The following is a 27,266-nucleotide window of genomic DNA, read 5'->3' on the forward strand; positions in this document are numbered from 1 at the left end:
ATCGCCAAAAGTTGTGGATTTCCTGTACTATTACCAATACTTTAAATTATACATGTAGACAATCCCTAGAGTAAGTTTATATATTACAGTTTTTATACAAAATGCAACAGTTTTCCTCTTTGTAAAATCCATTATCCAAAGACTTGGTAGATATGTGGCTCTCAGTGAATCACTTCAATGCCTAATGCATGGAAAGATGTACTGCTAGATAACAGGTTGCATGTGAGCTGAACAAACCGATTGAGAAGGTATGTAAATACTACAAGTTACACTTTTGGGGTTGTCCTTAATGGGCAATTGGCCACCCTTTTACCCCTGTCCTGAAAACATCCACATTCCTTGTAAATGTATTCCAGTAGTACAACTGCCATACTAGGACATTTCCCGGAACTAAGGTCCTTCTGTTGGTGTATAAGTCTGCAGATTCAGATTTTATCATTATAAGGATCCATCTAATATTGTCAGGCAAATAGATTTTTTCGGTGCACAAAATAGCCGTTAGTCTCAGCCAGAATCAAAGATCAATGTATGCTTCCCCAGGCAATAATATGTGAATGCTCCAATACTCCATCCGATTCACTGGAATTCTCATAGAGCACATAAGAAATATGTTCGTTTATCAGATGGTTCCAAATTTGGGCTAACTACCTCGACTCTGTGATAGGTTGTTAGATCCGCAGAGAAGCTTTTAATTATTCAATTTTTGTCAGTACTTGGAAGTACATGATCCTCCTTGCATAGTCCAGTGTGTACACTTTTTTTTATATGATCAACGCTTGGCCTTCAGCCGCCGCCCAATTGGAGACGTCCCTTCTCCAGGCCTCAAACTGTGTCCCTGTACTAGATTTCAATGTCATTGACACCTGTCTCTTCACTAGCGCCATGACTAAATCTATGAATTTGTTCCCTACTTTTCATCTTGGGAGGTATGGGAACAGGCCCAACAAGCACACTTCGATGGAATTGTCCACTACTCTCTCCAAGGTGGTGCCTATCTGTGTTGTCACTACACCCCAAAACAGACGCAAGAACTCAGTCCCAGACCATGTGCATACAGTCTGCGTCCCGGAAGGTACACCTCGGGCAATTGCCCATCTCTGCTCCATGAATAGTCTGAAGCCTGTGCAGGGTCATGTAGGTCATATTGACAAAATTAAGCTGGGTATATTTCAGTTGCTGTACCGACTTAGGCCATGCCAGCACTTTTCCCCAGTCTTGATCAGTGAATTCTTTGTTTAAGGCCTGTTCCCACTTAGATCTAATCTTGGTTAAGGGCATCAAAGTGGCCTCTATCAGTGCCTTAAAAAAACAATTTACTTAGTGTCCAGCTGTGCCTAAGGTGAGCAAGGCATGTAGGAGTTGGAGTATGTGTCACCAGTTCTTCACGACCTCTGCCCCATAACATTCCAAAGGTGCATATCCGAGTTTCATATTGTATGAACTGGCCCACAGAGAGGCCATTATTTTCTACTAAGTCCTCAAAGGGGATCAGGGCGTTCTCACCATAGCAGTCTCCTACTGTCTCTAGCCCCACCTGCGTCCAAGCAAGCAGTTGCTCCGGCCCAAATATCAAGCATGGAACTCCATGAGGCTGGCTCACCAGTGGGAGGATCAGCGTGTATCTGGGGGTTTCCATCATTTTGGACATGCATCGTCGTTTCCATCATCTCAGGGCTGCAGTCTGCGACAGAGGCAGGAAGGGGTCACCGTTGTGTAGTCCAGTATCTTTGCTAACAAAAATGTGGGATGTAAGCCGGGCACAGACAGAAACGTCCCCTCCGTATTCACTCCCTCCAATCATTGCGCTAGCCATTGCAGTTGGGGGGCTAATTGATACAATTCTAAATTCTGGACTTCCAGGCCCCCTTCCCTCACGGACGCTGCGCCTTAGTGTTTTCAGGGAAACCCTCTTCTGTCCTACTCCCGACATGAAATCTCTCACAAGTGACTTTAGATGAGTAAACCATCTGTTTCCACACCTCAAGGGGCATGATTGTTGCCCTCTGACCTCCCCCCCCCCGTTTGACCCTCAAGCCCCAGCCGTGAATAGAATGTATATGTTATAGACGTCATTAAAAATCATAGTGTGTCGCCGAGAATGCAAAATGGCATATTTTTCACAAACTGCCAGCCTCAATTTAGCGCAGAAGATCCACTCAAAAGTATACACATATACCTGTTATAATAACATTTTCAAAAATCCACAATATTAAATAAACGTGAACTGGTATGTAAACAGCCAGAGAACATTTTCATAAAATCAATGTTTTTATTCAAAGCCAAAACACACAAAAATGCAGGCCAATAACAGTCTTGTTAATTCTCTCCTAAATTTCAAAATTCTGGGCTAGCACAAAAAGTTAATCGTTCTCCGCTTCATACTCTCAAAACTGGAAGAGCAACGAGAAATTACGGAGGCATATTTACTGTCAATTTCTTACAACGTGGTGTATTCTATGTCTTATGTAATGCAACATGAAAACATTACCTCAGACTTTTCTCGCATCATCCTTCCATGTGACCAGCATCCTGGAAGCCAGCCGCCTTCTGCTGTTTGCGTTCAGTTTAAGGCCAAGTTGAAGTCAACAGTACACGGTGTCTTCCAAAGGTGAAAAAGAACAGCTTGTGAAATAAAGGGTGTATGGAGCGAGACTTTCCACGTCAATTCCATTTTTAATCACATCATCTCCGAAGAAGATACTGGACTAGTTATATAATGTGTGTAAGAGGCAGAGCTTTCCCCAGTAGAAAATCGACGCAGTAGCACAGGTTTCTGCTAGTTACTTTGGGGCCCTCCAACCACGCGATTATCTTCCTTGTCAGACAGGATCAGGATGTCCCACCCCCACCACGCGCGGCCTCCAATGATGGATGCTGCGTGGTGGACCAGCCAATCCTGGCGATGCATGCGGCGCCAGGATTGGCTAGGGGGTCACATTTGCTGCCCGCCCTGTCGCCCTTTGGAAACACGGGCTGTGGCAGCAAACAAGCCCCCCTGGGGAACTTACAGTGCGCATGCTTGAGAAAGTTTCCAACTTTTCCAAGCATGCGCACTGTAAGTTTCCCAGCGGGACTGTCACTGCGCACTACGGTCTGCTGCAGCCTGAGTGTGGACTGTCACTCAAGCTGCACCAGGCCACCCCCCCCCTGCGCAATTCCCGCCGGCGGCTTTTATTTAGAAGACTGAAGACATACTAGGATAATAGGATTGCGTGCGGCCGGCGGCCGCGATGCGGGTCCATGGTGGCTGGTGGGGCTACGCCCCTACGCCCCAATGGACGCACCGCTGCTGGCGCTAGAGGAAGCGCCCCCCGCCAATGTCACCCCAGGCAGGGCAAAGGAAACAACCCCAGAACCTGGGCAGCCCTCCAGAAGACCACTAGAAAGGGGGGGGGCATCCCTCACCGGGGGGGGGGGGTGGCAGGGGACAATAGATAACACTGGCCATTAATCACCATATAGGGGGAAGCGCCCTGAGAGGCACCCTGCTGCGGCACAGTATGACGCCCCTCCAGAGGGGCTGCAATAGAGACATGGGAGAGGCTCTGAAAATCGAGACTCCTCCCCCTCTTCCTCGGGCACCAGCGGAAACCTTCTTGGCTCTAAGTGAGGGGGCCCCACCCGCCCGCTGCAAAACCCTCCCAGCAGACCTGCCCCGCCTCCCACCAGGCGCCCCCCGCAAGCCAGCAGCCCCAGTGGGGGCCAAACATACCTGCTGGTGGGCGCCCAGCACTTCGAGGGAGGGAACCAGCAACTCCACCGAACCCGCAGCTGCGACCGGCAAAACCGCCGGCATGGCCGCAGCACCGTCCTCCTCCTTCTCCGGCCTCGGTGAAAGACAGGCCGATACCGCCATAGCCACGCCTGCAGAGCCTTGCGAGGGGGGCGGGCCAGCCCCACCCACGCCGCACCAGGAACTCCAGGCCGCAGTAAATCCTCCCTCCCAGCCTCGCAGAGGACCTGCACGGCATGCCGGACCTCCGCAAACTCCTCCATGGCCCCTTACGAACACCAGGTACGGAGAGCAAAAGCAAAAGAACCTCCCTCTACAGCCTCCCACTAGCGCGTTCCTTTCCCGCCTGCCCTGGACCTATTTATAACCTCCCCTCTAATCAAGCCCACCTGTCCTGTGCCCAGTCTCCCTCGCGCGAACACACCCAGGGAGAGACCGGCTCGCGCACGGCTCTCCCTGGGTCCCCCCTCGATGCTTGACGCTACAACAGAGCAGAGTCACACGAAACGTGTAGAAAATTAGTAACCAATTAAACCGTAGTAGACAAATTAATTAGTAACTCGCTTGAATAATTGCTTTAGAAGTCCTCAATAAATTCTTTCAAAAAGAAATTCAGCTGAAGCGGTCCTTTTCTTTAAAATCGCATCCCGAACTCGTCGCCAATTGAAGTGATAGAATAAATGAAATAATTCTGTATGAACGCCGTTAGTTGAAACACAATTATTTATTGCATAAATAAGGCCCACAAGCAGCCAGGAGAAAGTGTCAACGCACTGGAAACAGCTGACGAAGGAATGTATGAACATTCCAAGACGTGTGCTAAATACCTAGTGAGGATTCTTAAATGACGTAAAGGGGGCTGGAGAGGAGAGAGTTGAAGACAAACTATTCAATGCCAAACATGCTGACCATATTAATTACAACAAAGTGGAAGACTCCCGCTTTTATAAAGCCAAAAATGGCTTTATTTTAGCTGTCTGTCGCTTAAAATTGCTTTTTCTACAATGTATACCAAGGGGGAAAATTATGTCAGCCGTTTTTTTGTCAGAATTTCTTTCTTGTTGGGGGCGTGGTTTGGACGCCAAGAGGAATGGCGGCCTCGTGAGTTCCTCCTCCCGTGGTAGAGGTCTATGCATAGATTTGGGACACCTTTTGCCAATCCGACTCCGACAAAATTGCAAGAATCGAGTGTCGGAATGTAAGGGGAACATACAAAAGCAACAAACTCCTCTGGAGGTGGCCGCGGGGAAACGTTACGGCTGTTTCCTTTGAGCGCACCAGCGCATGCATGAGGCGGAGTAAGAGTCACCGCGCGGCTGCTCGGACAGAAGATGACCGGAGTTGAGAGCAGTATGGTCATTGAATAGCCGAGAAAGAGCGGAGTTTCAGCGAGTGGTGTAAGGGAAAGAATGGTCTTCACATGAGCGGCGGACTGTGAGTACAATTTGTTCGCATAGCGGCATAATACCGCAAGAAGACCCCGTGTGCGACCCACTATGGTTCCGGGCCTCAAACGATACATTTTCAAAGACTGGCCATAGACTTTCCACATTGGATGTGTGCCCATTGCCACACTGGTTGTATTATGCCCACATCTGTTGTTCTGCAGAGCAAAAGCGTAGGCCCACACACGAGGCACCGGCACCTAACTAACCTAACCAACATGGCGGACTGAGACTCGGCTGCCGAGCATTGCGGTCGATTTATTCATGGCGGCTGTGCAGATTTAATGCCATTAAGGTTACACAGAAGCTGCAGTATGGGAAATATTAATAATATCCTTCAGGACTGATTATAACACATCCCGGTATCCCAGCAGTAAACGTGTCTATGCAAGGGGCTTAAATATTCCTAAAATGGCGGCGAGAGACACATAGGGCAGAAGTAAGGCTCAAATCTGCCACTCAGCCATACATTCACGGTCTGCCTAACCAACAACAAGGAAGAGTCACTAAAAAGCACCCTGCCTGCATCGGTAGGAATGTAAAACGGGGCCGTTCATTGATAGCGCCTGCAATCTGCCTGCAATCTGCCTCAGAACAATGTGTGTATACACTGTCTGCTTTAAAATGGCGGCGCGGACAAACTGAATCACGAACAATTTACGGATAACGCCTCTGCCATACTTGTATGTACAACCAGCAGCTGATCTATCTCAGATCCATTCACTGTCAATATTATCAGCCACAACGATGTCTGACTGTGTGCACCCAGCCTATATCACCCTGGCAGCATTTCAAAACAGGGTCATTATTGATTTCAGCACCATAATAGCGTCTCACAATGAGTTTTTGTGCATTGATGATGTGTCTTAAAATGGCGGCGCACGCATAATGGAAACATCGGTCTCTTAATTGGAGGCTAAATTGCATGCAGGGGCACTTCGAGGAGCAACCGGATCAGCAAGTAAGGGCCATACAATTCATATAATTTATATAATTTATCATTGCTGCTTCACGTAACTACATTCATAGTGGCTACCTGAGAGGTCACGAGCTAAGGTCAATTATGGAGAACAAGGATCTAATGAAGGACCTGAAAAGGGTTAAATCTGACCACTCAAACCCGAACTCACCTAACAAAGGGAAAAAGGACAATCTGGATCCCATTGATATGATACTAAGCAGACTGGATGAAGTCAGGGACCTAGCTAAATCGACTAAAGAAGAAGTGGTAGCAATTAGGCAGGACATAAGGGACACCAATGCCAGACTGGATGTAACCGAGTCAAGGATCAGTAGGCTAGAAGATACGGAAGTCAAAACATGTGGCACTCTCAAGCGCCTGACCATAGCCTCAGACCAGGTAACGTGGAAACTTGCTGAGTTGGAGGACAGAAATCGAAGGGGGAACCTACGCATTTTTGGAATTCCGGAGTGGTCTGAAGATCAACAGGGTTCCTGTGTGCAATTTCTAGAAACCTGGTTCACTCAGGCAACTAACATGACCTTCCATCAACCCTTGGAATTCGACAGGGCGCACAGAGTGCCGGGCAGGATCGCCAAGAGTCAAAAAGGGCCTAGGCCCATTGTCTGCAAACCACTTCGCTACCAGCACGTGGAACAGATTCTCGACTTCGTCAGGAAGCACAATCATATCCTTAGGAAGAATGCTAAAATATACATATCACAGGACTACAGTAAAGAGACGGTAGAGGTTAGGAAGGCATTTCTGGCGCTCCGCCCACAACTGAAGACGATGGGCTACCAGTATGGCTTTGTAGGGCCAGCAAAATATCGAGTGATCATCCAGGGATCTCCACACATTTTTTCTGATCCAATGAAGCTCAAACGCATGCTGGATGGTCCAGAAGATCTCGACATGGACATTAACAACTCAGGTAACATGGCATCCTCGGCTTCAGGTTACAAATGAGTATCCTTTGCCTAAACATTGCATATGTGTCATTCTTCCTTTATCATTTGGTTATTGGCCTCCACTGGTTAATCTTTTCATGGTTGTGCCGCAATCGCTATTACGTGACTAAACTGCCAATATGTTCACTTTGACGCCTTTTCGTCATGGTGGCATATTCCTTGACGCTCATTGATGCTCATTGACCTTTTGAGGTGCTCATTATTACTGTTTAGGCTCGAGTGGCCTTACCTTTAATGCTCCTGTTTTAGTTGGGTGTTAAAATGCCAGTGTCATTTCTTGTCAACTACTGTGATCAATGGACTATGCGTTGTAAGCAACCACTGCAAATACTGCTTTGAAGTCACAGATACTGTTTAGAAGTTGATATCCTTGCCATGGCTTATTGCAGAATGTTACCACCAATTGTCTGCGATGATGGGCTTGTATTAAGTCAGTGATCTAGGAAAGAGTTATGAGGGCAAGATCTATAAAGTGCATGCATTATCTGGTACAAAGGCACCCTACCTGGATGCACGTGCATTTGGGATTCTGATGTTGGTACGAGTTTAATGTATTAATCAGCAATGTTTTAATCAGCAACAGTTTACACGCTTGCTGTAATAGTTCAAATGTTCCAAAGTTACTATATTGGTGTACAACCACGGGGAGGAAACGTTGCAATTTCTCTCTAGTCACCATGCCTACTATTCACAGATGGGGTGGGAGGATGAGGGGATTGAGGGATGGGATGTATGTTATGTGTAATATGGTTTTGCTTTCTTTTCTTCTTCTTTTTCTTTCTGTTACTCACTCTGTGCTTGTACGGTCTCAAATGAATAGATGCACGATACACCAAAAAACTATGGGGTTTGAATGTCACCTAAGATGTCTAACTACTATGCTTGATAAGGTAACCCAAGCATGCTACTACCTACTTAACCATGGATTGAATGACTTTGGCAATAGACCAAACGATGTTTAATGGCCTTCAATACAATTGATACTCCTCTTGGAGTGGCTGCTATAGACAAATTGAAAATACTGTCCCTGAATGTAAAAGGTCTGAACCAACCTGTCAAGAGGCAAAATATATTAGAATACATGCGCAGATAAAAAGGGGATATTGTCTTACTGCAGGAGACCAAACTTGATGCCAAACAGTTTTACCATCTGAGGAATACGTTTTACACTGAGGTTGTAGGGGCGGATGCTACAGGGAAAAAGAATGGCGTTCTATTACTAATAGCGAAAAAATCAAAGGTTGAAGTTCTCTCTTCCACATCGGACACCAATGGGAGGTGGGTCACGGCCAAACTAAGTAGAGACAACACGGAATTCTACATCACAAATATTTATGCTCCAAATATTAGCGACCTTAAATTTTGGGAAGATCTGGGGAAACAGTTAGAAAACATACCTGACTCTGCTGTACACATAGTAGTCGGAGACTTCAATCTCCCTATGGATGCCACCCTAGACAGAGATTCTCGATGTCCCTTTAGGCCGCATAAATCACATAAAGCGTTCCTCAATATGTGCCAGTGCTTTCACCTTGTGGACGCGTGGAGATTGCAAAACCCTACGGATAGGGATTATACATTCTATTCCTCACCACATGACTCGTACTCCCGCATCGACTACATCCTCATATCACAAAATGGTGTTCCTAGAATAGTTGACACATCCATAGAACCGAGAGTTATGTCTGATCACTCCTGTATTTCCCTGTCTATTAGCAACGTGAAACCCTCTTCTCGTAACAGGTCGTGGCGCCTGAACGATGAAATACTAGACAAGGAACAGCATCGGGTCGCTATACAGTCTGCTATCACTTCCTATTTACAAGACAACAAAGAGGGAGACACTTCTGATCTTATACGGTGGGAGGCCCTGAAAAGTACCATTAGGGGGATGTGCATTAAAATTAGGTCTGCAATGAACAAAGATTACAACGGAAAATTAGAGGCTTTGGAGAGTGAAATTTTGGCCCTAGAGAGTAAACACCAGGAAAACAGGGATGACATGACCTTAAATGCTCTGGCTAATACAAAATATGAATATAACAAGTTAGTTAGTGAAAGGGCGGGAGTATGGCTAGATAACAGAAGGAGGTTCAAACTCTGTGAGTCAAATAAAGCTGGTAAGAGCCTGGCCTCATATCTGAAGTTTAAGGTCCAGAAGAACACTATTAATGTCATCAAAGATGCTTCAGGGGGTGCCCACTCGGAACCAGATAAAATAGCGGAGGTCTTTAAGGACTTTTATGAAACCCTTTACGCGAAAAATAAGGTAAACAACGTTTACCACGAATTTTTTACAACGCGGTACCTTTACCACGCGGCCGTTACAACGCAAGTCGTTACCACGACTTGCGCTGGAGGGTGCTGTGGGATAAGGAATTTTATAAATTTATATTCCAACACCTTCCCTAGTATCCACGGGGACTGGTGTTGGAATATAAAATTATAAAAATCCTAAATCCGCGCCCCCCAACGCAAGTCGTGGTAACGACTTGCGTTGTAGCAGCCGCATGGTAAAGGTATGCGTTGTTACAACCTGCGTTGTAACAACGTACATCCGAAAAATAAATCAGTAGAGTAGGAAAAGATTCAAGGTTACTTAGATGAGTGTGATCTCCCTAAGCTCTCCACTACCGATCAGCTTAATATTAATGCTCCCATCACTGCCTTAGAAATAGAACAAGCAATCAAAGCTCTGAAGACCGGGAAGGCTCCTGGACCTGACGGGTTTACAGCTAAATTTTATAAATCCTTTCCGTCATTATTGGTCGAACCTCTCCTGCATCTCTTCCGAGAAATAAATGACTCAGGCGAAGTTAAAGGTACTATGTCAGAGGCCATAATTGCAGTGCTCCCTAAAGAGGGGAAAGATCCGGCTCTCCCAAAAAATTATAGACCCATCTCCCTAATTAACCTTGACTGTAAGATCCTAGCCATGATTCTCTCTGCTCGCCTTCAGAAGGTACTTCCACAGTTAATCCATCCATCTCCAGCAGGATTCCTTAAAAATAGACTGTCTAGTGACAATACGAGGATACTTGCGCATGTACTGGAAAAAGCGAAACTCCTAAACACACCCACTGCAGCAATAACATTAGATGCCGAGAAGGCTTTCGACAAGGTCGACTGGTCCTTCCTAAAAGCAGTCTTGCACAAGTTCAACTTGGGTGATACGTTCACGAAACTAGTAATGTCCCTCTATTTCTGTCCCTCGGCGAAGGTAAGGGCAGGTGGCTCCTTCTCCTCCTCCTTCTGCTTACAACAAGGAACAAGACAAGGGTGCCCCCTATCTCCCTCTCTGTTTCTATCAGCAATTGAGCCATTCCTGTACCACATACGACATAATGACGATATCGCCGGCATTCCGTTTGAGGGGTGTACCGTAAAGCTGACCGCATACGCAGACGACGTACTAGTTATGTCAGAAAGGGCAGGTGAGGCCATACCCGCACTGATGGCTAATATTGAAGAGTTTTCCCGTGTCTCAGGCTACAAGCTGAATAAGGATAAGACGGAGGTCAAACTCCTGAATAGTGTAGGAAGCAAAGATATCCTCGGTGACTCTGGTCTAACCTGTGGGGTTAGAGTATCTGGGGTTAGACTTCGATAAGGACCTGATCACCACCCTGAAAATAAACGAAGAACTAACCTTAAAAAAGATCTCCACATTACTAGAAGGGTGGTCTCCCAAGTTCCTCTCCTGGTGGGGTAGGGCAGAAACCCTCAAAATGATGTCCACTCCGCTAGTAAATTATCTGGCTAGCATGCTACCCATGACGTTCTCGGACGACTTTATCCACAAAGTAGATAAGCTGTTTGGCAGTTTCCTGTGGCGGGGTAAGAAAGCCAGGATATCACTGAAAAAGTTGCAACTAGCAAAAGATAAAGGCTGCCTGGGGCTTCCTTCGTTCAGGAACTACCAAACAGCCTTCCTTTGTAAACAGGGAGCACAGTGGTTGTTAAAATCCCCGTCCTATGTTCCATTGTGGATTAACATTGAGGAATCTATTATTGGTAAACGCCCCTCTTGCATCCCTGCTCACCATGGACCTGTCGCACCTGCCTCACTCTAAATATATCATGCTAAATACCAGGCGGGCCTTGCTGAGACTTGATCAGACGCACAAAACTAATTTGATATTTAAAAAGTCAACCTTCATGTCCCTGTGGAGGAACCCCTACCTTAAACATAATGGCACAACTCTTTATTGGGACTCATGGTCCAAGAAAGGCATTAACTTAGCGATGAACCTCTATGATGGTACACACCCACTCCCATTCTCGACCCTGCTGGAAAGACACGACCTCTCTCAAATGGACTTCTACGAGTTTCTGAAGTTGAAGGCCATCCTTTCAGCCCACAACTTTGCCCCTCATGTGCCGTGGCTAGTGTCCCATCTCCCACGTCTTATATCCGCAGGCCACTTCGTTTCCAAAGTGTATAAACTGCTACTGCCCTTGCCTAGGAAATCCCATAGACAGGTATTACTTAAGTGGGAGGCGGAACCCAACTCAACCGGAATAGAGTTTGACTGGGACATAATACATAGTACTGCACTGACTCACAAGGTATCACCCATCCTCTTTCAGACAAAGTACATGCTCTTAAATAGGGCGTTTTGGACCCCTGAAAAACTCTTTAAATGTCACCTGAGGGAAATACCCACATGTTGGAACTGTAAGTCAGGAACTGGTGATCTCGCACACATGCTCTTCAACTGCCCCTCCCTTGAGACCTATTGGGGGAAGGTTTTTGATTGCATTCATCATGTCTTTAAAATACGTCCTGCGAAGGAATTTGTCTATGTCATTCTGGGTGCACTGGACCCACAGTTACCGACCACACAAGACCGCCAACTCTTAGATTTGATGATAACTCTGGCCTGTAAGGTGATCCTGTGCAAATGGAAGAATGCAACAGAGGACAATTTTAAAATTTGGCAAGAATGGCTCTCATTCTTTAGAGGCGCTGATAACCCGGCGCTACAAACGGCAACATGGCGCCCGTCCAAAAAGAAAATTTGGAAGTCGCTGGACATGTCTTCCTTCCACTTTGACCCACCGTGAGATATTGTTTGCTGACATACATTTCGATTACTGCCCATTCCAGGGCCAGGCCTTATGCTCGGTGGCTCAAAATATTGTGTATTTGTACCTTTTGCTGACTCTATTTGATGCATCTATGTATTATGTATGTACCCGCATGTCGACTTTGCAAGCATTATGTGATTTTCCTTTTAAGATTTGTGTATTGTCCCTAAGCATCATCATTGTGCTCATTTGTGTATTGGAAGATTTTTTGTACTGTCTTTTCCTTTGTTTTTTTGCTTCAATAAAAACGATTTGAAATTAAAAAAAAAGAATTTCTTTCTTGTTTAGAATATTCAATCTGGATTCCTGTTCCCATACCACCATTTTTCCTAACCCACCTTTCTTTCTGCCCCATTCTACTTACCAATGCATCCACTAAGGAAATTACACCATTTACTTGACTCCAAACCCATCATAGCCCTACCTTGATTTGATAGCTGATAGGTGCGTGTGTTCTCCAGTGCGTGTTTTTTTTCCTTTTCATTCCGGGACTGGTAGTCCTTATATTATATTATTTTAAAAAAAATACAAATCTATCAATGTCGTTTTAAGTTCCGCTGCTTAATATCCTACCCGCTAAAAGTTCCATTTTCCTCAGAGACGAAAACTATTTTTCCGCGTTTTTTTACTAGGTTGAATAAAGGGACAAGAACGGCTTGCGTAAACGACGTTACGCTCGGACGCTAAACCGGCACGTGCTAGTTGAGACGGAAGCTGTGAAAAACTACACAGACAATTAGAAATCAGAAGTGTCTGGATCCTGTACCTAGTTTGTGCCGATTAGAATACTGGAGAGTAAAGACACCGGGCTCCACAGAAGAGTCTAGAAGAGCCCGTCACGTGTTCTGTTTCCAGCACGAAGGACGGCGCAGATTCCTACACCGCACCGGCTAGCCTCCTGCAATGTGGGTGCCAGACGGCGATGCTAGTGAAGAACACGATGGCTCATCAGATGTACAGAATCACCGTCTCTCAGTGGCCCCTAGAAAAAGGTGAAGAATTCTAAGAAGTTAAGCAAAACCAAGATGGTCGAGGATATTTGTGGGCAAGTGTATGTCGATGTCAGTGGTCGAAGTGGGCGGGATCCGAGGGGCATTAATGCCCTATCTCTTTTAATATAGGGAAAAGAGTTCCCCCTACTTTTTTGTGAAAAAACAACCGTCGCTGGACGGTTAATTCCTAGAGATGAAATGTAAGGCGGAGAGTTTCCTCTGCTGTGAAAGTGAATCCAAAGGGGTTGGGGGCAAACAGTAAACAAGCCTTCTTGTCAGGGAGCCTGGTTGCTTTAAAGAAACGTAAGTGTGGGCAACTGTTTTTTCTCCATATCTAAAGGGTGCGTGCTACTTGTAACTGGCTGTAATTGATGGAATCACTTGAATCGTCCTCATGACAACATTATTTTTTGGGGAGTGGCATTTCAAGGGAGTTACCAGCTGAGCTGGGAAGTGTGTGTTTTTAAAGGATACTTATAAAAAAAATTGCACTATGTACAGTCTGGGTATTTCAAAAACCCATATTTTGCCAGCACTTTGTTTTTGTCTAAATTTTTATAGCCTTTTAGTACAAATCGTTATCAGGTCACAATTAGCACCATGTATATCCAACCTCCCACCCCCCACTGTTTCCCCCACTCTACCCCTATAGTCAATTAAATGATTCTGGAGTAATATCCAATATAATATAGAAGGGAGCATCTCAGCTTACGTTTCTAAGTCGTTCATTCTAAATCCTACGCCTCTCGCGGGAGTTCCCCAGGGAGCACTTTTTACCACGAGAACCATTGCCCGTTTCCCTCTCTTAACGTTACACAGAATTTGACTCATTCACTCTGCGCAGAGGCAGTACGCCAGCCTAGGAGGGTCTACCATCAGATAGGTCAATTAGGTCTGCAAGCATCACTGCCCACGCATATCACCTTCTAGCTTATTGTCACTCCATTTATGCATCCGTCTCTCTTGGACCACTGCCCACTCAGCCATGTCTCTCACCCATTCACGCAACACCTGGAATGTGGAGGTGTGGTGGTGGGAAGTTAGGACAAAACACAAAAACTTTAAGATGGAGTCAGAGGCAATGTTTAAAGACCAATCTGGATACCTTGCCCCAAAACACTATACTCACATACCTAGAGTATCCATGGGTCTACAACAATGTTCCATACACTGTAAACTCTGCAAAAAAAACACAACTGAGATAAACGCCGCAAAAAAAAGGAAAAATATTAAATACATTTACGGATTCCCATCACTCACCAAACCTGGTGACATGCCTCATCATCTGGGTCTCCTCTTTCTAGTCACACTGGTGACTCTAAGGGCTACAACCCTATCATAGTGATGGGGAGCCCGAGGTTGTTTTAGTATGGTTGTTTGAGCTACTACCAGATGAGAGTAGTTGAGTGTATGGGAACTAAGGGCCAGATGTAGGTAATTCTATTTTACCGATTCATAAATACTGAATTTTACCGATTCGGTATTTATGAATCGGTAAATTAGAAGTAGTGAGATGTAGGTAAATTTCTTTTTACATTTACCGAATCGGTAAGAATCGGTATTTACCGATTTGGTAAATACCGAATCAGTATTGCCCATTGATTCCTATGGGCCTTGAAGCCCATAGGAATCAATGGGCAATACCGATTCGGTATTTACTGAATCGGTAAATACCGAATCCCGCAAGGGTGCAGGGGGTGTCACTTTGACACCCTCTAGCACCCCAAATACAGGCATGTGTGCCAGCCATGTGGCACACATACATGCCCTAAGGGCATGTCTGTGTGTCACATGGCACAGGTGTGCATGCACACCTGAATTTGGTATTTTACCACCCAATAGGATTGGGTGGTAAAATACCGACTCTTAAGGGCCTGTGGCACTCTCAGGAGTGTCACCTACATGTGGAATTACCGAATCGGTAAAATTACAGATTCGGTATTTTACAGAATCGGTAAATTTACCGAATCGGTAAATTTACCGATTCTGTAAAATGCTGGCCCCTACATGCCGAATCCTAAATACCGGTCGGTAACGGCCGAATTCGGCCGTTACCGGCCGGTATTTCCTCTCCTACATCTGGCCCTAGGTGCAGTGCGTTGGTGACAAGTGAAGTTAAAATTGAGTTGTGACAGACCACATCTTTATTGATGTCTCTCACAATTCAAATTAAAAACAGTGCAAAAAAAGACAGTTTTACCAAATAGCTGTCTGAAATATTAAAGTGGTCAACATGTTTCAGCACATCTAGACATTGTTCTGTCCAGTGGCTTCGTCAGGACCCACCCAATGTTTGCTACTGCAATGGTGTCAAAAGCAAATATTTCATGTGAAGAAAAAAAGAATAATATCATTACTAGTACATTCAAGATGGTTGGTAACGATACAACCATAATCACCTTTATTTTGGTGTGTACTTTCCTTCCTTTGCAATCACCTTATGACTGAGGGTGTCTGCAAAAATTAAAACAACGTATATCTCAATGAAGTAGATCAACAAACGATACAGGGATATCTGAAATTACCAAAATAGTGGCAGCAACATTGCCAGCTATCATACTCCAATAATGGATCACAAGCTTTTATTTCTTACCTAGATGTTGCAAGGAAGCTACCTCACCTCACCAGGCAACAGCTCAGGAGAAAAGGAGGCACCGCTCTAGAAAGTAAAGAATAAGACCTTAAACGAATTTGATCTTCTAACTTTCTTAACAACCCCCATCTGTGTCACTGTGCTCTGCACCACATGCATCCACTGTCGGTCACACAGAGTTAAAAAATAATAATTTGCATATGGCTTGTATGGTTATTCACAGCCATCTCTTTATAAGCAGAAAGAGTGTATCACTGATGTTCAGCTCCATGGTTACACTCTCCCATTCTTCACTTGACTTCGTTACGCGTAACCCATTAACCCAGGTTCCAACATTCCAGTTTTTGCTTGCCCTTCACTCATTTTTGCATGTTCACCAACACTCTCGGTTATGCGGGGAAACATGCGGGGAAACATGCACCCAAACTCTGAATGGGGAATCCTAACTAGTTGCGCCTCAAGAAGAAAGCGTTTTATATACAGTCTGGAATGTCCAAACAGTAGCGTGATATGGCACTACCGAGTAGTAGCCTCTAGTTCGGAACACACCATAGCTTGCCGCAACTTTATCTAGCACTAAACTGTCCGCGTGCTTGCTCTTAATTTACCTATAGATTTAACACATGCTCAAATGCTAGCAAATTTGAAACGGCTTGTAAAATCCCCTCATAGGCTTCACACCGATCACATTCAACAAGCGTTTCCCCCGGAAAATGATCGCGATCGTGCACACACCTGATGGACAATAAACACACTGAAAAATAGCGTTTTTTAGCTATTCAATTTTGGACTCACCTCTCCGTCGGTACCTCAAGACGGTCAGCCGAGCCGTCTTGGAGGCACAGATACAGACCACCATCACTTACATAGCCTTCAAGAAAAATCAGAAAAAATCAGGAAGAGTCTAACCAAGAGTGTTGGTGAACATGCAAAAATTAGTGAAGGGCAAGGCAAAAACTGGAATGGTGGGACCTGGGTTAATGGGTTCTGCATACGAAGTCAAGTGAATAAGACATGGGAGAGTGTAACCATGGAGCTGAACATCAGTGATACACTCTTTCGGCTTATAAAGAGATGGCCGTGAATAACAATACAAGCCATATGTAAATTATTATTTTTTAACTCTGTGTGACCGACAGTGGATGCATGTGGTGGAGAGCACAGTGACATAGATAAGGGTTGTTAAGAAAGTTAGATCAAATTATTTTAAGGTCTTATTCTTTACTTTTTTGAGCGGTGCCTCCTTTTCTCCTGAGCTGTTGCCAGGTTAGATGAGGTATCTTCCTTGCAACATCTAGGTAAGAAAAAAAAGCTTGTGATCCATTATTGGAGTATGATAGCTGGCAATGTTGCTGCCACTATTTTAGTAATTTCAGATATCCCTGTATCGTTTGTTGATCTACTTCATTGAGATATACGTTGTTTTTATGTTTGCAGACACCCTCAGTCATAAGGTGATTGCAAAGGAAGGAAAGTAAACACCAAAATGAAGGTGATTATGGTTGTATCGTTACCAACCATCTTGAATGTACTAGTAATGATATTCTTTTTCTCTTTTCTTCACATGAAATATTTGCTTTTGACACCATTGCAGTAGCAAACATTGGGTGGGTCCTGACAAAGGCACTGGACAGAACAATGTCTAGATGTGCTGAAACATGTTGACCACTTCAATATTTTAGACAGCTATTTGGTATAACTGTGTTTTTGTGCACTGTTTTTAATTTGAATTGTGAGAGACATCAATAAAGATGTGGTCTGTCACAACTCAATTTCAACTTCACTTGTCACCCATGCACTGCACTTAGTTCCCATACACTCAACTACTCTCATCTGGTAGCAGCTCAAACAACCATACTAAAACATCCTCGGGCTACCCATCACTATGATAGGGTTGTAGCCCTTAGAGTCACCAGTGTGACTGGAAAGAGAAGACCCAGATGATGAAGCTTGTCACCAGGTTTGGTGAGTGTTGGGAATCTGTAAATTTATATAATATTTTTCCTTTCTTTTGCAGCGTTTATCTCAGTATTGTTTTTCTTGCAGAGTTTACAGTGTACGGGAAGTTAGGACAGCCAGTGAATAGCCACTCTCCGCTTAGTTAGGATCAACAGCAGGAGCCACCTACTGAGGCCCCTTTTTTTCTTTTTTTTTTAATGTATCGGTATCTGCCCCTGCAGGCACTGTGTGGGATCCCTGGTGACCCCCCACTCGTTAGCTGCTTTTAATTTGTCAACTACGGTCTGCCAGTACATATTCAGCATGGAGCATATGCAGGAAGTCTGCTCCCTCGGCCAAGCAATGGGGACAGGTGGGCGCCCTTTGCGGATCAATTCCATGCAGTGTAATTGGCGTAAGGTATACCTGATGTACGACATCATAGTGGGTTAATTTGAATCTCGAGTTTGCTGTGATCGCCTGCACCCCACATGTATGTTTTCCCATTCATTATCTGTGATTTGTTCACATAGTGCCTCTTGCCATCTACCCTGCACCAGCAGTACGCTTAGCGGGATATCTTCCCTGAGTGCCATGTAAATGTGGGATAATAGTTTGCGGCCCCTGTGCTATATCAAGTAGGGTTGCTAATGTGTGGGACACTTCAGGAGCCCTTAGTAATGAAGTCCTTACATAGCAAGCCGTGGCCGCCATTTTCACAAAATGAAGAAATTGTCTACGTCCTAAGTTAAACGTTTCAGTTGCATTGGGTAATATGATAAACCTGTGATTGGGTATAACTCCTGCAGGGTGTCGCACTCCTTCACTGTCCACCGATCCATTGCCAGTAACTGCCCTTTTTGTGCTAACAGACGCAGGGACAACACAGATAAATTCAGTGCCAGGTTTCTCCTTAGTCTAGCCAGTGTACTCCGTGCTGGAGTTGTGACGCATATAATAGAGCTCTAAGCTGGATAGTTCCATTCCCCCGCATTGCCAAATACGCTTTAAGGTGGCTAGGATAACCTGTTTCCTTAACAATGATTGTATTCAGTTCTACAAAGTATTTATTGGGAATGTTGAAAAATGTTCCCTGAAAAGCATATAGACAGCGTGGCAATACTACAGTTTCAGCAAGCACCACTTTGCCCATTAAGGACAAACAGGGTGTTCCAAAATGTTACTGATGGTTTGAAATCCTCCAGAACCCTGACAATATTCAGAGGTTCAAATGTCTCTCTGCCTCTCTGGCTATTCGTATCTGATGCTGGTGGCCTCCCATGCCATGGGAGCCCAGCACTGGAAGTTGTTGCTGCGGGGTACCCCTAGGGCATACCTCTTCAAACTGTGGGGCGCGCCCTTCATGGGGGGGGCGCGCACTCCACCCCACCACTTAACCTTCTATTGTTCCTTCCAGTCCCATTAGGCTTCGTTTGTCTCAGTCCAAGCAGCTGCTGCAGCGGGCTGCTGGGGACTCGTCTGGGTAGTGTCTGGAGAGTTATCTCCGGCACGCCCGAGCTTTTCTCAGGTCTTTAAAGACCATGTGCAACACATGCATATCTTGGGAACGGGAGCACAAAGAGCCAAACAAGAGCTCTAAGCGAGCACATACTAGTAGAAAAAGCTCAAAGAAGGGTACAAATAACACAAAAGGGCACAACAAAGCAGAACATAGTAAAAAGGAGAAAGAAAGGAGCACAAAATGCACACCCCGAGTGCGACCTGTTTTATGCTGCCTTGATAGGGAATTTTAGAATGGTTAATGGGTGCTAAACTGTTCGGGTTATTTTAAATATGCTTGGGGCAAGTCTGAACCGAAAACTGACATATTAATAGCGAACCATTGAAACTTTCCTGTTACATTTGAATGGCATTCGTAACTTCCTAAGCTCCGGTAATAAAAGGCATGATTGTAGGCTTAACAGAATCTCTTTAGAGAAAACCAAAAATAAAGTAATTTTTTTTCTTCTTATGTAGTGTTTTTGTTCAGGCTTTTGCTTGACCTTTACTACTGTTTTGATGTCACAGGTAAAGGGCCAGGGCTATATGTTTAGCTGTATCTGGGAATGCAACCTGCATTCAGACAACCCACTCCTCATTCTCGCCCTTCACTTTCACACTCATCCTGCACTCACAGGATCACAATGTACTCACACTGATCACCATGCACTCACACCACCTGCTCACCCTGCACTCAGTGACCACACTGCACTATGCCACTCACCATGAACTCACATCTTTCTCCCTCCACTTACCCTGCGGTCACATGAACACATTGCTCACTCTACACTCACAGTGATCACTCTGCACTAACAATGCTCTTGCGCTGTTCACCCTGTACCTCACCCTGCAGTCACATGAGCACACTACTCACCCTGCTCATGTGACACTTCACTCACCTGTTCCCCTCACTGCTCACTCTTCAATCTCACTCAAACAAGCCCATCACTAACCATACATTCATTTGTCCCAGTCTGCACTTACATTTGCACCCAAATGGTCACATCACTCACCCTGCAGCCACTCCTCTCACCCTACTCTCACACTGTCACATCATTCACCGTGCACTCACATGGGCACTCCTGTCACCCACACAGTGCAGAGAGCTAATGTGCCTGCTACAAAAAATGTGTACCATGCAGATCACAGAACTGAGTGTTAGTGAACTACGTTAGCCCTATAAAAAAGTGAAATGTTGGTCAGAAAGTGGCTATAGAGAGATGAGGTGCATTGTTGGCGAGTGGCAGTGAGGGTATTCATGGAGAAGGAGGAAATGGGAAAGGAGACGCTCAAAAAATCTGTTGCACCGTGGGCGACCAGTGTTCGGGCCAGTTCTGGCTGGAAGTCTTAGCCCCCCCCCCGAAGTTCGGGTCTAGTTGCACCCCTGGTTGCTTCCCATGTCAGAAGTATATTTGCTGTCTGTTTTCCTACGCCCCTCTTGAGTTAGGGCTCTCTGATTGGAGTAGTCACCCAGAACCGCCAATCAGCATGTAGTTCCTGAAGCAGAGCACTGCTTTGACATCAGCACTGATGTTCCTCCAATGAACAGGACCGCAGGAGAGATGCCAGGGAGTGCCGCAAATTTTGTATACATAAAGTTGCAAAATACTTCAACTTTGCTAATGAAACAGCACTTCTTCACTGTTGCCTTTTGCCTCGTGGTTGCTGAATTTGACATCTGGTTGCTGCCGTTCGCCTCGCTCTAGAATCCTTCCCCCTCAAGGTTATCCTAGTTTGTCCCCTGGCAGCTACTGCATTTTCCTGCAAGGAATATACAAGGGTTGTATCTTTCCTGAAGATTCCATTCTCTGGCAGGTCAGAGCGAAGAGCTTTTTGTTTTATTATTTTAAAGCTTTGCTCCTTTCCCCTTCATCCCACTACTAGTGGGAACGTTGGAGGCTTCAAGGCGGAGAGGATTTGGGGATAATGCCATAGGTGCTGACTTTGGTTCTGGGGAGTCCGGTTCGAGTCCTGGCATCGGCTCAACATCATGTGATCCTGGGCAAAGTCACTTAATTTACCAGTGACTTACGAAAAAGGAATTTGACCTTGATTAAAGTCTCTGGTGCTTGTTTAACATGTTCCAATCCCTAGAGCTGAGTACAGAAGCCTAGTGTATCAAATATTGTGAAGTATGCCTACCATCTGTCCTCATTTCTTTCTTAGACCAAATTTAAATGCTTTCTTGTGCAGTTATTTCTGAAACTTTAAAAGGTGATCTTTCTAAGCGAACTATGCTAACATATTGACTCTTGATACATGCTAGAGAATAAAGATGTATATATCCCCTTGAATCACTTATATCACATGTGTATGATGTAAATGTCCCCTAGGCCTTTTTGGAAAACTGTGGCTGGCCTCCTACTGGCACGGCAACATCTGGCCATACTCCACATAATCACTGATTTTTTAATTGTGTCAGAAAGCATGTTTTGGGGAACCCTTTTTTCTGATATCTTGTATAGGGGCAAGGATGTGGCGCAACAGCCAGAGCTGAAGACTGTGGAGCTGGGAAACCAGGTTAAATTATTGGTGTGTGCTCAACATCCTGTGATTCTTTGTAAATCACTTAATCTCCCTGTGCTTACAAAACATGAATGTGTGCTTGTGTAATGCAAAAGATGCTCCTATATGGCGTTCCAATACCTTTGGGTCATATTCGCGCTATATAAAACAGCAAAAATATATTACAAAATTATGTGAGCACTCCTGTTTCCGGGTACTTCTCAAGACTGGAAGTGCAGCACAACCTAAGGATGGCAAAAGCAAGAATCCATCCACACATTGACTGTCTCTGTGGAGAAAAACAAGTACACCCCTCGCTGTGTTTTGGGAGTGTTTTTACTAATCTATCCTAAATTTTGTTTTATGTGAAAAATAAAGCACCAATATAATTTTTTGGGCCTAATGTTTTCTTGGAGAATTTTCAATTGAACTTTATAATAAGCACAAGCACTACAAAAACTTCAGTTTACTAAACACTCTAACTTTATTTAATATGATTTGCCCTATAAGACGTGGGCTCTGCAGGAGGGAATGGCCATCAATGATGCAGAGTACCAGCTTTCAGAACGTTTTTGTCAGGTGGTAGTGGTGGGGGGGGCTCGACGTGTAAAAAGGTTTAGATGGGGGGCTCAGTCGACAAAAGTTTGAAGACCTCTGCCCTAGGGTGCCAAGGGGGAATAGCTTGGACTTGATATGATTATCCCACAGCCCTCTCTGAACTCCACCAGGGCTGCCAATATGATGGGGACAAAGTACCCTGGTTGCCTAAAGTATTCCAGCGCATAGGGGGCATTCCCCCGCTCAGGCGCGTGCATCACCAGGAATAGCCTCTTAAGGTTACATAGAGTATTCCTGCGAGGGATAAAACTTTACTGGTCCTCATGAACCCGATCAAAGAAATAGCCTAGCAAGCTGCTCACTAAGATCTTGGTGAGTATTTTAACATCAACATTTAGCATTGAGAGGAGGCGGTCGGAGGAGACCTCCTTTACATCCTTATCTGACTTGAGTGTCACAACTATGAGAGCTTCCATATTAGAGTCAGGCAATTGCCTCCACTCAAATGTCTCCTGGTATGCCACCAGTAGGCGATCCTCAAAGGAGTCTGCCCTCCTCTTGTACAGATAGGCCAGCCCCTTCCGGAGCCTTAGAGGTTTGCAGTGTACTGATAGCCGCCACAATCTCGTACTTGATATGGGGTGCATCCATTTGTTTCCTGTCGTCCCCAGACAATCGTGACATTTTTAGGCCAATCAAGCACTCCTTCCCTTCCTCCTGAGTCAGTGTCAGGCGCCGTGTAGACCCCCGGCAGGTGGTGTGCAAAAACATCCGTGATATCCTGTAGGGAACGTACCGCTCTACCCTGCATATCACATACCGCTACCACTGGTGTCTTTTGTGTTTTATTACAGAGAAGCATAGCTAACATTCTACCTGCACTGTCTCCTTCAGCTTAGAGACGCTGTCTATAACTGGTGTGCACAAACTTGTCCTATGTCTCTAGTGCCTCTTTCTTAGTCTCTTTCCATTCCCCCAACTTTGGTGGTTCAGCAGCCAGACACCCTCCAGGGTTGCCAGTCGTTTCTCCTGCTCATTTAACATAAACTTGGGCTGCATCTTAATCCCATATATCTTCTTCATACATTCCCTCCTGAAGAACCACCTTCATGGCATCCCACTCCGTGGCTTTTGAGGCAATGACTACCCAGTTTTCCTCAAAGTAATGATACAGTACCTGTGAGACAGTGTGTGCAACAACTAGCTCACCCAGGGCCTCCGCCTTCAACAGCCAGGGGGGCACACTGGGAGCCCTTCTACTTTTTAGTACGAAACCACCAGAGGAGAGTGGTGTGAAAGGTAGCAGTCCGGATAGGAGATATAAACAACATCCCGAACCAGGTTGCCTGACCTCAGCCAATAATTGAGACAACTGTGCGTCGGGGTCGTAGGGGTAAAACATGAGTGCATGTAGCCATGTGGGTTGTGCTCTCGCCACACATCCCATTGACCAAATCCTTGTATTAGCTTCCTAAGTGCTCCAATCATCACAGGCTCCGTGTCTACCGGAGGGGGGGGGAGGGAGGACTGTTGCACCTGTCCATTCGACCATCCAAAACAGTTCGGGTCACCTGCTACTATTATTTCTGGTCCTACATAGTCTGCTGCAGCTCTCATTAGTGCGCCATAAAAATATACGTTGTCTATATTGGGGCATAAACATTTATCTGGCAGGGCGCTCTGGCATCCAACATGCCTGAGACAATAACATATACCCTCTGTGTCTACTGTCCTGGCAGAGGCAGAGAACGGGGATTCCTTCTCCACTCAGATCAATCTGAGTGGAGAATCCACTCGCCCTCCTCTTGAGTCACGAATAACTGTCCTATCTATCGCTTACACAGTTGACCTATGTTGACCCCACAAGTATGTGTTTACTACAGGAAGGCCACTGAGATCCTATATCTCCTCCTCTGAACAGGCTATCCAGTCCCAAAACATTCCAAGTTAGCAATTTCCAGGTCTGATCCATCTTAGGCATCACAGACCTTGCGCCCATACTCCCCCGCCACCTCCGCACTCCCCACATTCACTTCCGTCCTACTTCCAGCAACTTTCCTTGAGTTTCGTAGAGCAACTAAACCAACCCCGCTGTAAACAATAATGTGTATTCTAAAAAAACCTCCCCCTCTCAAAGACAGTGTGTCCAAACTACTCAGGCTCACAATTTCAGAGCCAACATTCAGAATGCACCGCCCTATACCTCCCACAGCGCCCAAGGCCTCAACCTCCCCAAGCTCATCTCAAAGAGAGCCTATCACACCACTGGAGCAGCGAGGCCATTGGCACTCCCAGGTGAGACTGTAGCCCTCCATTGCTTCCTGCCAGCTAATAGAAATAGGATGTAATATCGGTCAGGTAAGTAGCACCCAAATCAGACATTCCCCTCCTCCCCCCACAACAGTAAGGTGATGAGCAATATTATTTCCCCGCAGCTCAACAATAAGTCCTGTGCAGGTAGGCATTTATAACAATTACAGTTCCGAAGAGCTTGTGCAACCAGGCATCCAACGACGCCTGGAGTCTCCAGCCACACCAAGCCAGTATGTGGTGCAGGCATGAGCAATTGCCTTTGACACATGGGGCAGCCCTCAGTCAGCTGTGTCGGGGTCTACCTCTGCTTCTTCACGAAGTCCGGTCCGTATTGTCGCTTAGATAGTCACATTCTCCCCGGTGGAGCTGGAATGATTCTTGGGTATCAGGCACGCAGTTGGAGTCCTCCAAAATTCTCTCTGGGTGTACCACAGTCCTACCTGATGGTCGGGCACCAGTCCGCACCTCTAAACCTGTCGACTTCCTTCGTGTGTGTGTGTGGACCGGAAGTTGCCAGTTCCACTCTCCATTTTTTGGTTCGTGGGAGCCTTCCGCCTCGCACCTCCCAGTGTTTCGAGCCAGTCATTTTCCTCCTCTGGAGACATAAAAAAGAAGATCAATCCATTGTGTTGCACCCTGAGTTTAGTAGCGAGCAATAGGCTGTACCTAAGGTCTAAATCTCATAGGCGCATCTTGGTCAGCATAAAGTCCTTGCGAAGGTCTTCCACCTTACAAGTGTAGACCGGGAAGACCATTGGGTTTCGTCCCTCATACTGGGGAGCTCCATGAACCTGGATGTGTTGTAGTAGTGTGTTGAGGTCTCGTAAGTTGAATAACCTGTCAATAATGGAGCGGGGAGACGCTCCCGGTATGGGCATAGAGGCCAGTGCTTGGTGGGCCCAGTCTGTCGCGAAGAACGTAGAAAGTCTCAGTGGTTTAGAGGTATTAATGATCAAGTCCTCCAGGAACAACTCTGTGCATGGTCCTTCCACCCGTTCCGGGAAGCCCACTAATCTAAGGTTTTTCCTTCTGGAATGCCCTTCTGCTTCTTCAATATGGTCTTCCATGCAGGGAGAGTGAGTTTGGAGTGCAGGTATTTTTTTTCCCCCAGTGTCTCTATTTCTTGCCGGAGTTCCGCGACATGTTGCTCAGTCGCGGTGACCCTTTCCGACATGTTTTGAAAGCCTATCTGGAAGAGACCCACCTCCAGAGCCACTGTGTCTATATTTACCAGCATAGCCTCCTTTAAGCCTATTATTGCAGTCATTGTTGGTGCCCCGGAGTCTGCAGTAGGCGTTCCATCTGCCGGTGCCCCCGCCGCCCCTTTATCCGCCAATGGGTGGGTGAAGTTGTCCATTTTGTTAACCAGTATGGCCTTAAGGGGCTTATCTTTAGCCATGTCACAAAAGTATAGGGCTATTTCACAGTTCTTTGGCCCCCAGTTTCAAGCGACCTGCGTATACTGGTGTTTTATCCCCTGGCCGGGCGACCCCGGAACTGAAAATCTTAGCCTTTTAGTGGACACTGTGGCACAAGCTTCAGGCGATCTGGCTCAACAAGGCAGGGTGTGGCCCACTGATGATCACTTCTCCGGGTAGGGCTCCTCCTACAGTCGATGCATTGGCTCTTTGGTGCAAGCCCCACTCCGCCAAACAAGGCTCTCCCCTCAGTCAGTTACCTGGGGATGAATGCATCCACTCTAGAGGGGCTCTTGCTGTTTTCAAGGTGGGATCCGAATCTCCCTGCCCTAACTGTATGGCCATAACTAGGTGGTCTGCGGTCTCAGTTGTGCTCCACCAGCATGGGAATATGGGGCTATAATGATACACTCCCCAGACAGGCTAACAACATTTGTTCTTCCACCGTATCTGGTGATAGGGCCCTTTCACCCAGGTGCTCCCCCAAGGCAACCACGGTCCAGTGAGGAGGTCCTGCAGCCTAGTCCTCGTCTGGTAGAGGTGCAGCTCCAAGCCCCACAATGTGGACATCTGTATCCGGAGCTGTTGTCTTCCCTCCAGCCACAGGCCTGCTCTGCTTCCTGCACTTATTTTAGAAGAACAGCGGTCCAAAGCAATTCAAGAGATGAGAAACAATGATATACAGACCATAATAGGATACTATATATTTATCCAAGTCCAGCCGGACAGGGAGTTTATTTTTAGAATAATCATAGAATTTGTAACATCTCAATACATGAGCAGCATTTCAAAATTGAGGGGCACACTCCTGTGCCATACTCAGAGCAAACAGAGCGTAGTGGAGAGAATAAAGGATAGTTTTGTTAAAGAAGAGGACATTTTTCACAGGCAAAAGAGAAGTGAGCTAACTGGACACTTTTTAGATTAGTGTTACAAGTGTTTCCAGAGTAGTGCATACAGAAAGTAATACAAAATGATTTCACTGTATGGCTACTTTAAAAAGGGCGACGTTTCGATCCCGCGCTCTAAAATACATTGGGATCATCATCAGGACTGTACACATTTGTTATGCCTGGGTGAAACAAAATAACGCCTGTAGGGGGAGGAACAGGGAGAGAGAGAAAATTGCAAAATTTCAAAACGAGAGAAATCAGCGTCCGCACAGTACACTAAATCTTTGTCAATAATCGGAATCGCAGTGAGCACCAAATAGGATGCTGAACGGCGTGAGGGTGAAAAGTGGCCCGG

The 27,266-nt window shown here is 45.8% G+C and overlaps 1 protein-coding gene and 1 pseudogene across 7 annotated transcripts in view; one reads left to right on the top strand and one right to left on the bottom strand.

Moving 5' to 3' along the window:
• The window catches only part of LOC144781899 (adenosine receptor A1 pseudogene), a 316,798-nt pseudogene extending 303,970 nt beyond the window's left edge, over positions 1-12,828 (bottom strand). For all 3 annotated transcript variants that reach the window (XR_013601084.1, XR_013601090.1, XR_013601089.1), the window contains exon 1: positions 12,626-12,828. The product of XR_013601084.1 is annotated as an adenosine receptor A1 pseudogene, transcript variant X2 (transcript). The remainder of the gene's footprint in view (positions 1-12,625) is intronic.
• An 85-nt stretch (positions 12,829-12,913) lies between these two features.
• MEIOSIN (meiosis initiator) overlaps positions 12,914-27,266 on the top strand; it is a 2,162,440-nt gene continuing 2,148,087 nt past the window's right edge. For 3 of the 4 annotated variants that reach the window (XM_078660969.1, XM_078660970.1, XM_078660971.1), the window contains exon 1: positions 12,914-13,193. In XM_078660969.1, the coding sequence (XP_078517095.1) occupies positions 13,105-13,193 (89 nt within the window). In that variant the 5' untranslated portion in view covers positions 12,914-13,104. The remainder of the gene's footprint in view (positions 13,194-27,266) is intronic. The other variant, XM_078660972.1, reaches the window with a different exon arrangement.

This window comes from Lissotriton helveticus, chromosome 9, assembly GCF_964261635.1.
Source record: "Lissotriton helveticus chromosome 9, aLisHel1.1, whole genome shotgun sequence".
NCBI lineage: Eukaryota > Metazoa > Chordata > Amphibia > Caudata > Salamandridae > Lissotriton > Lissotriton helveticus.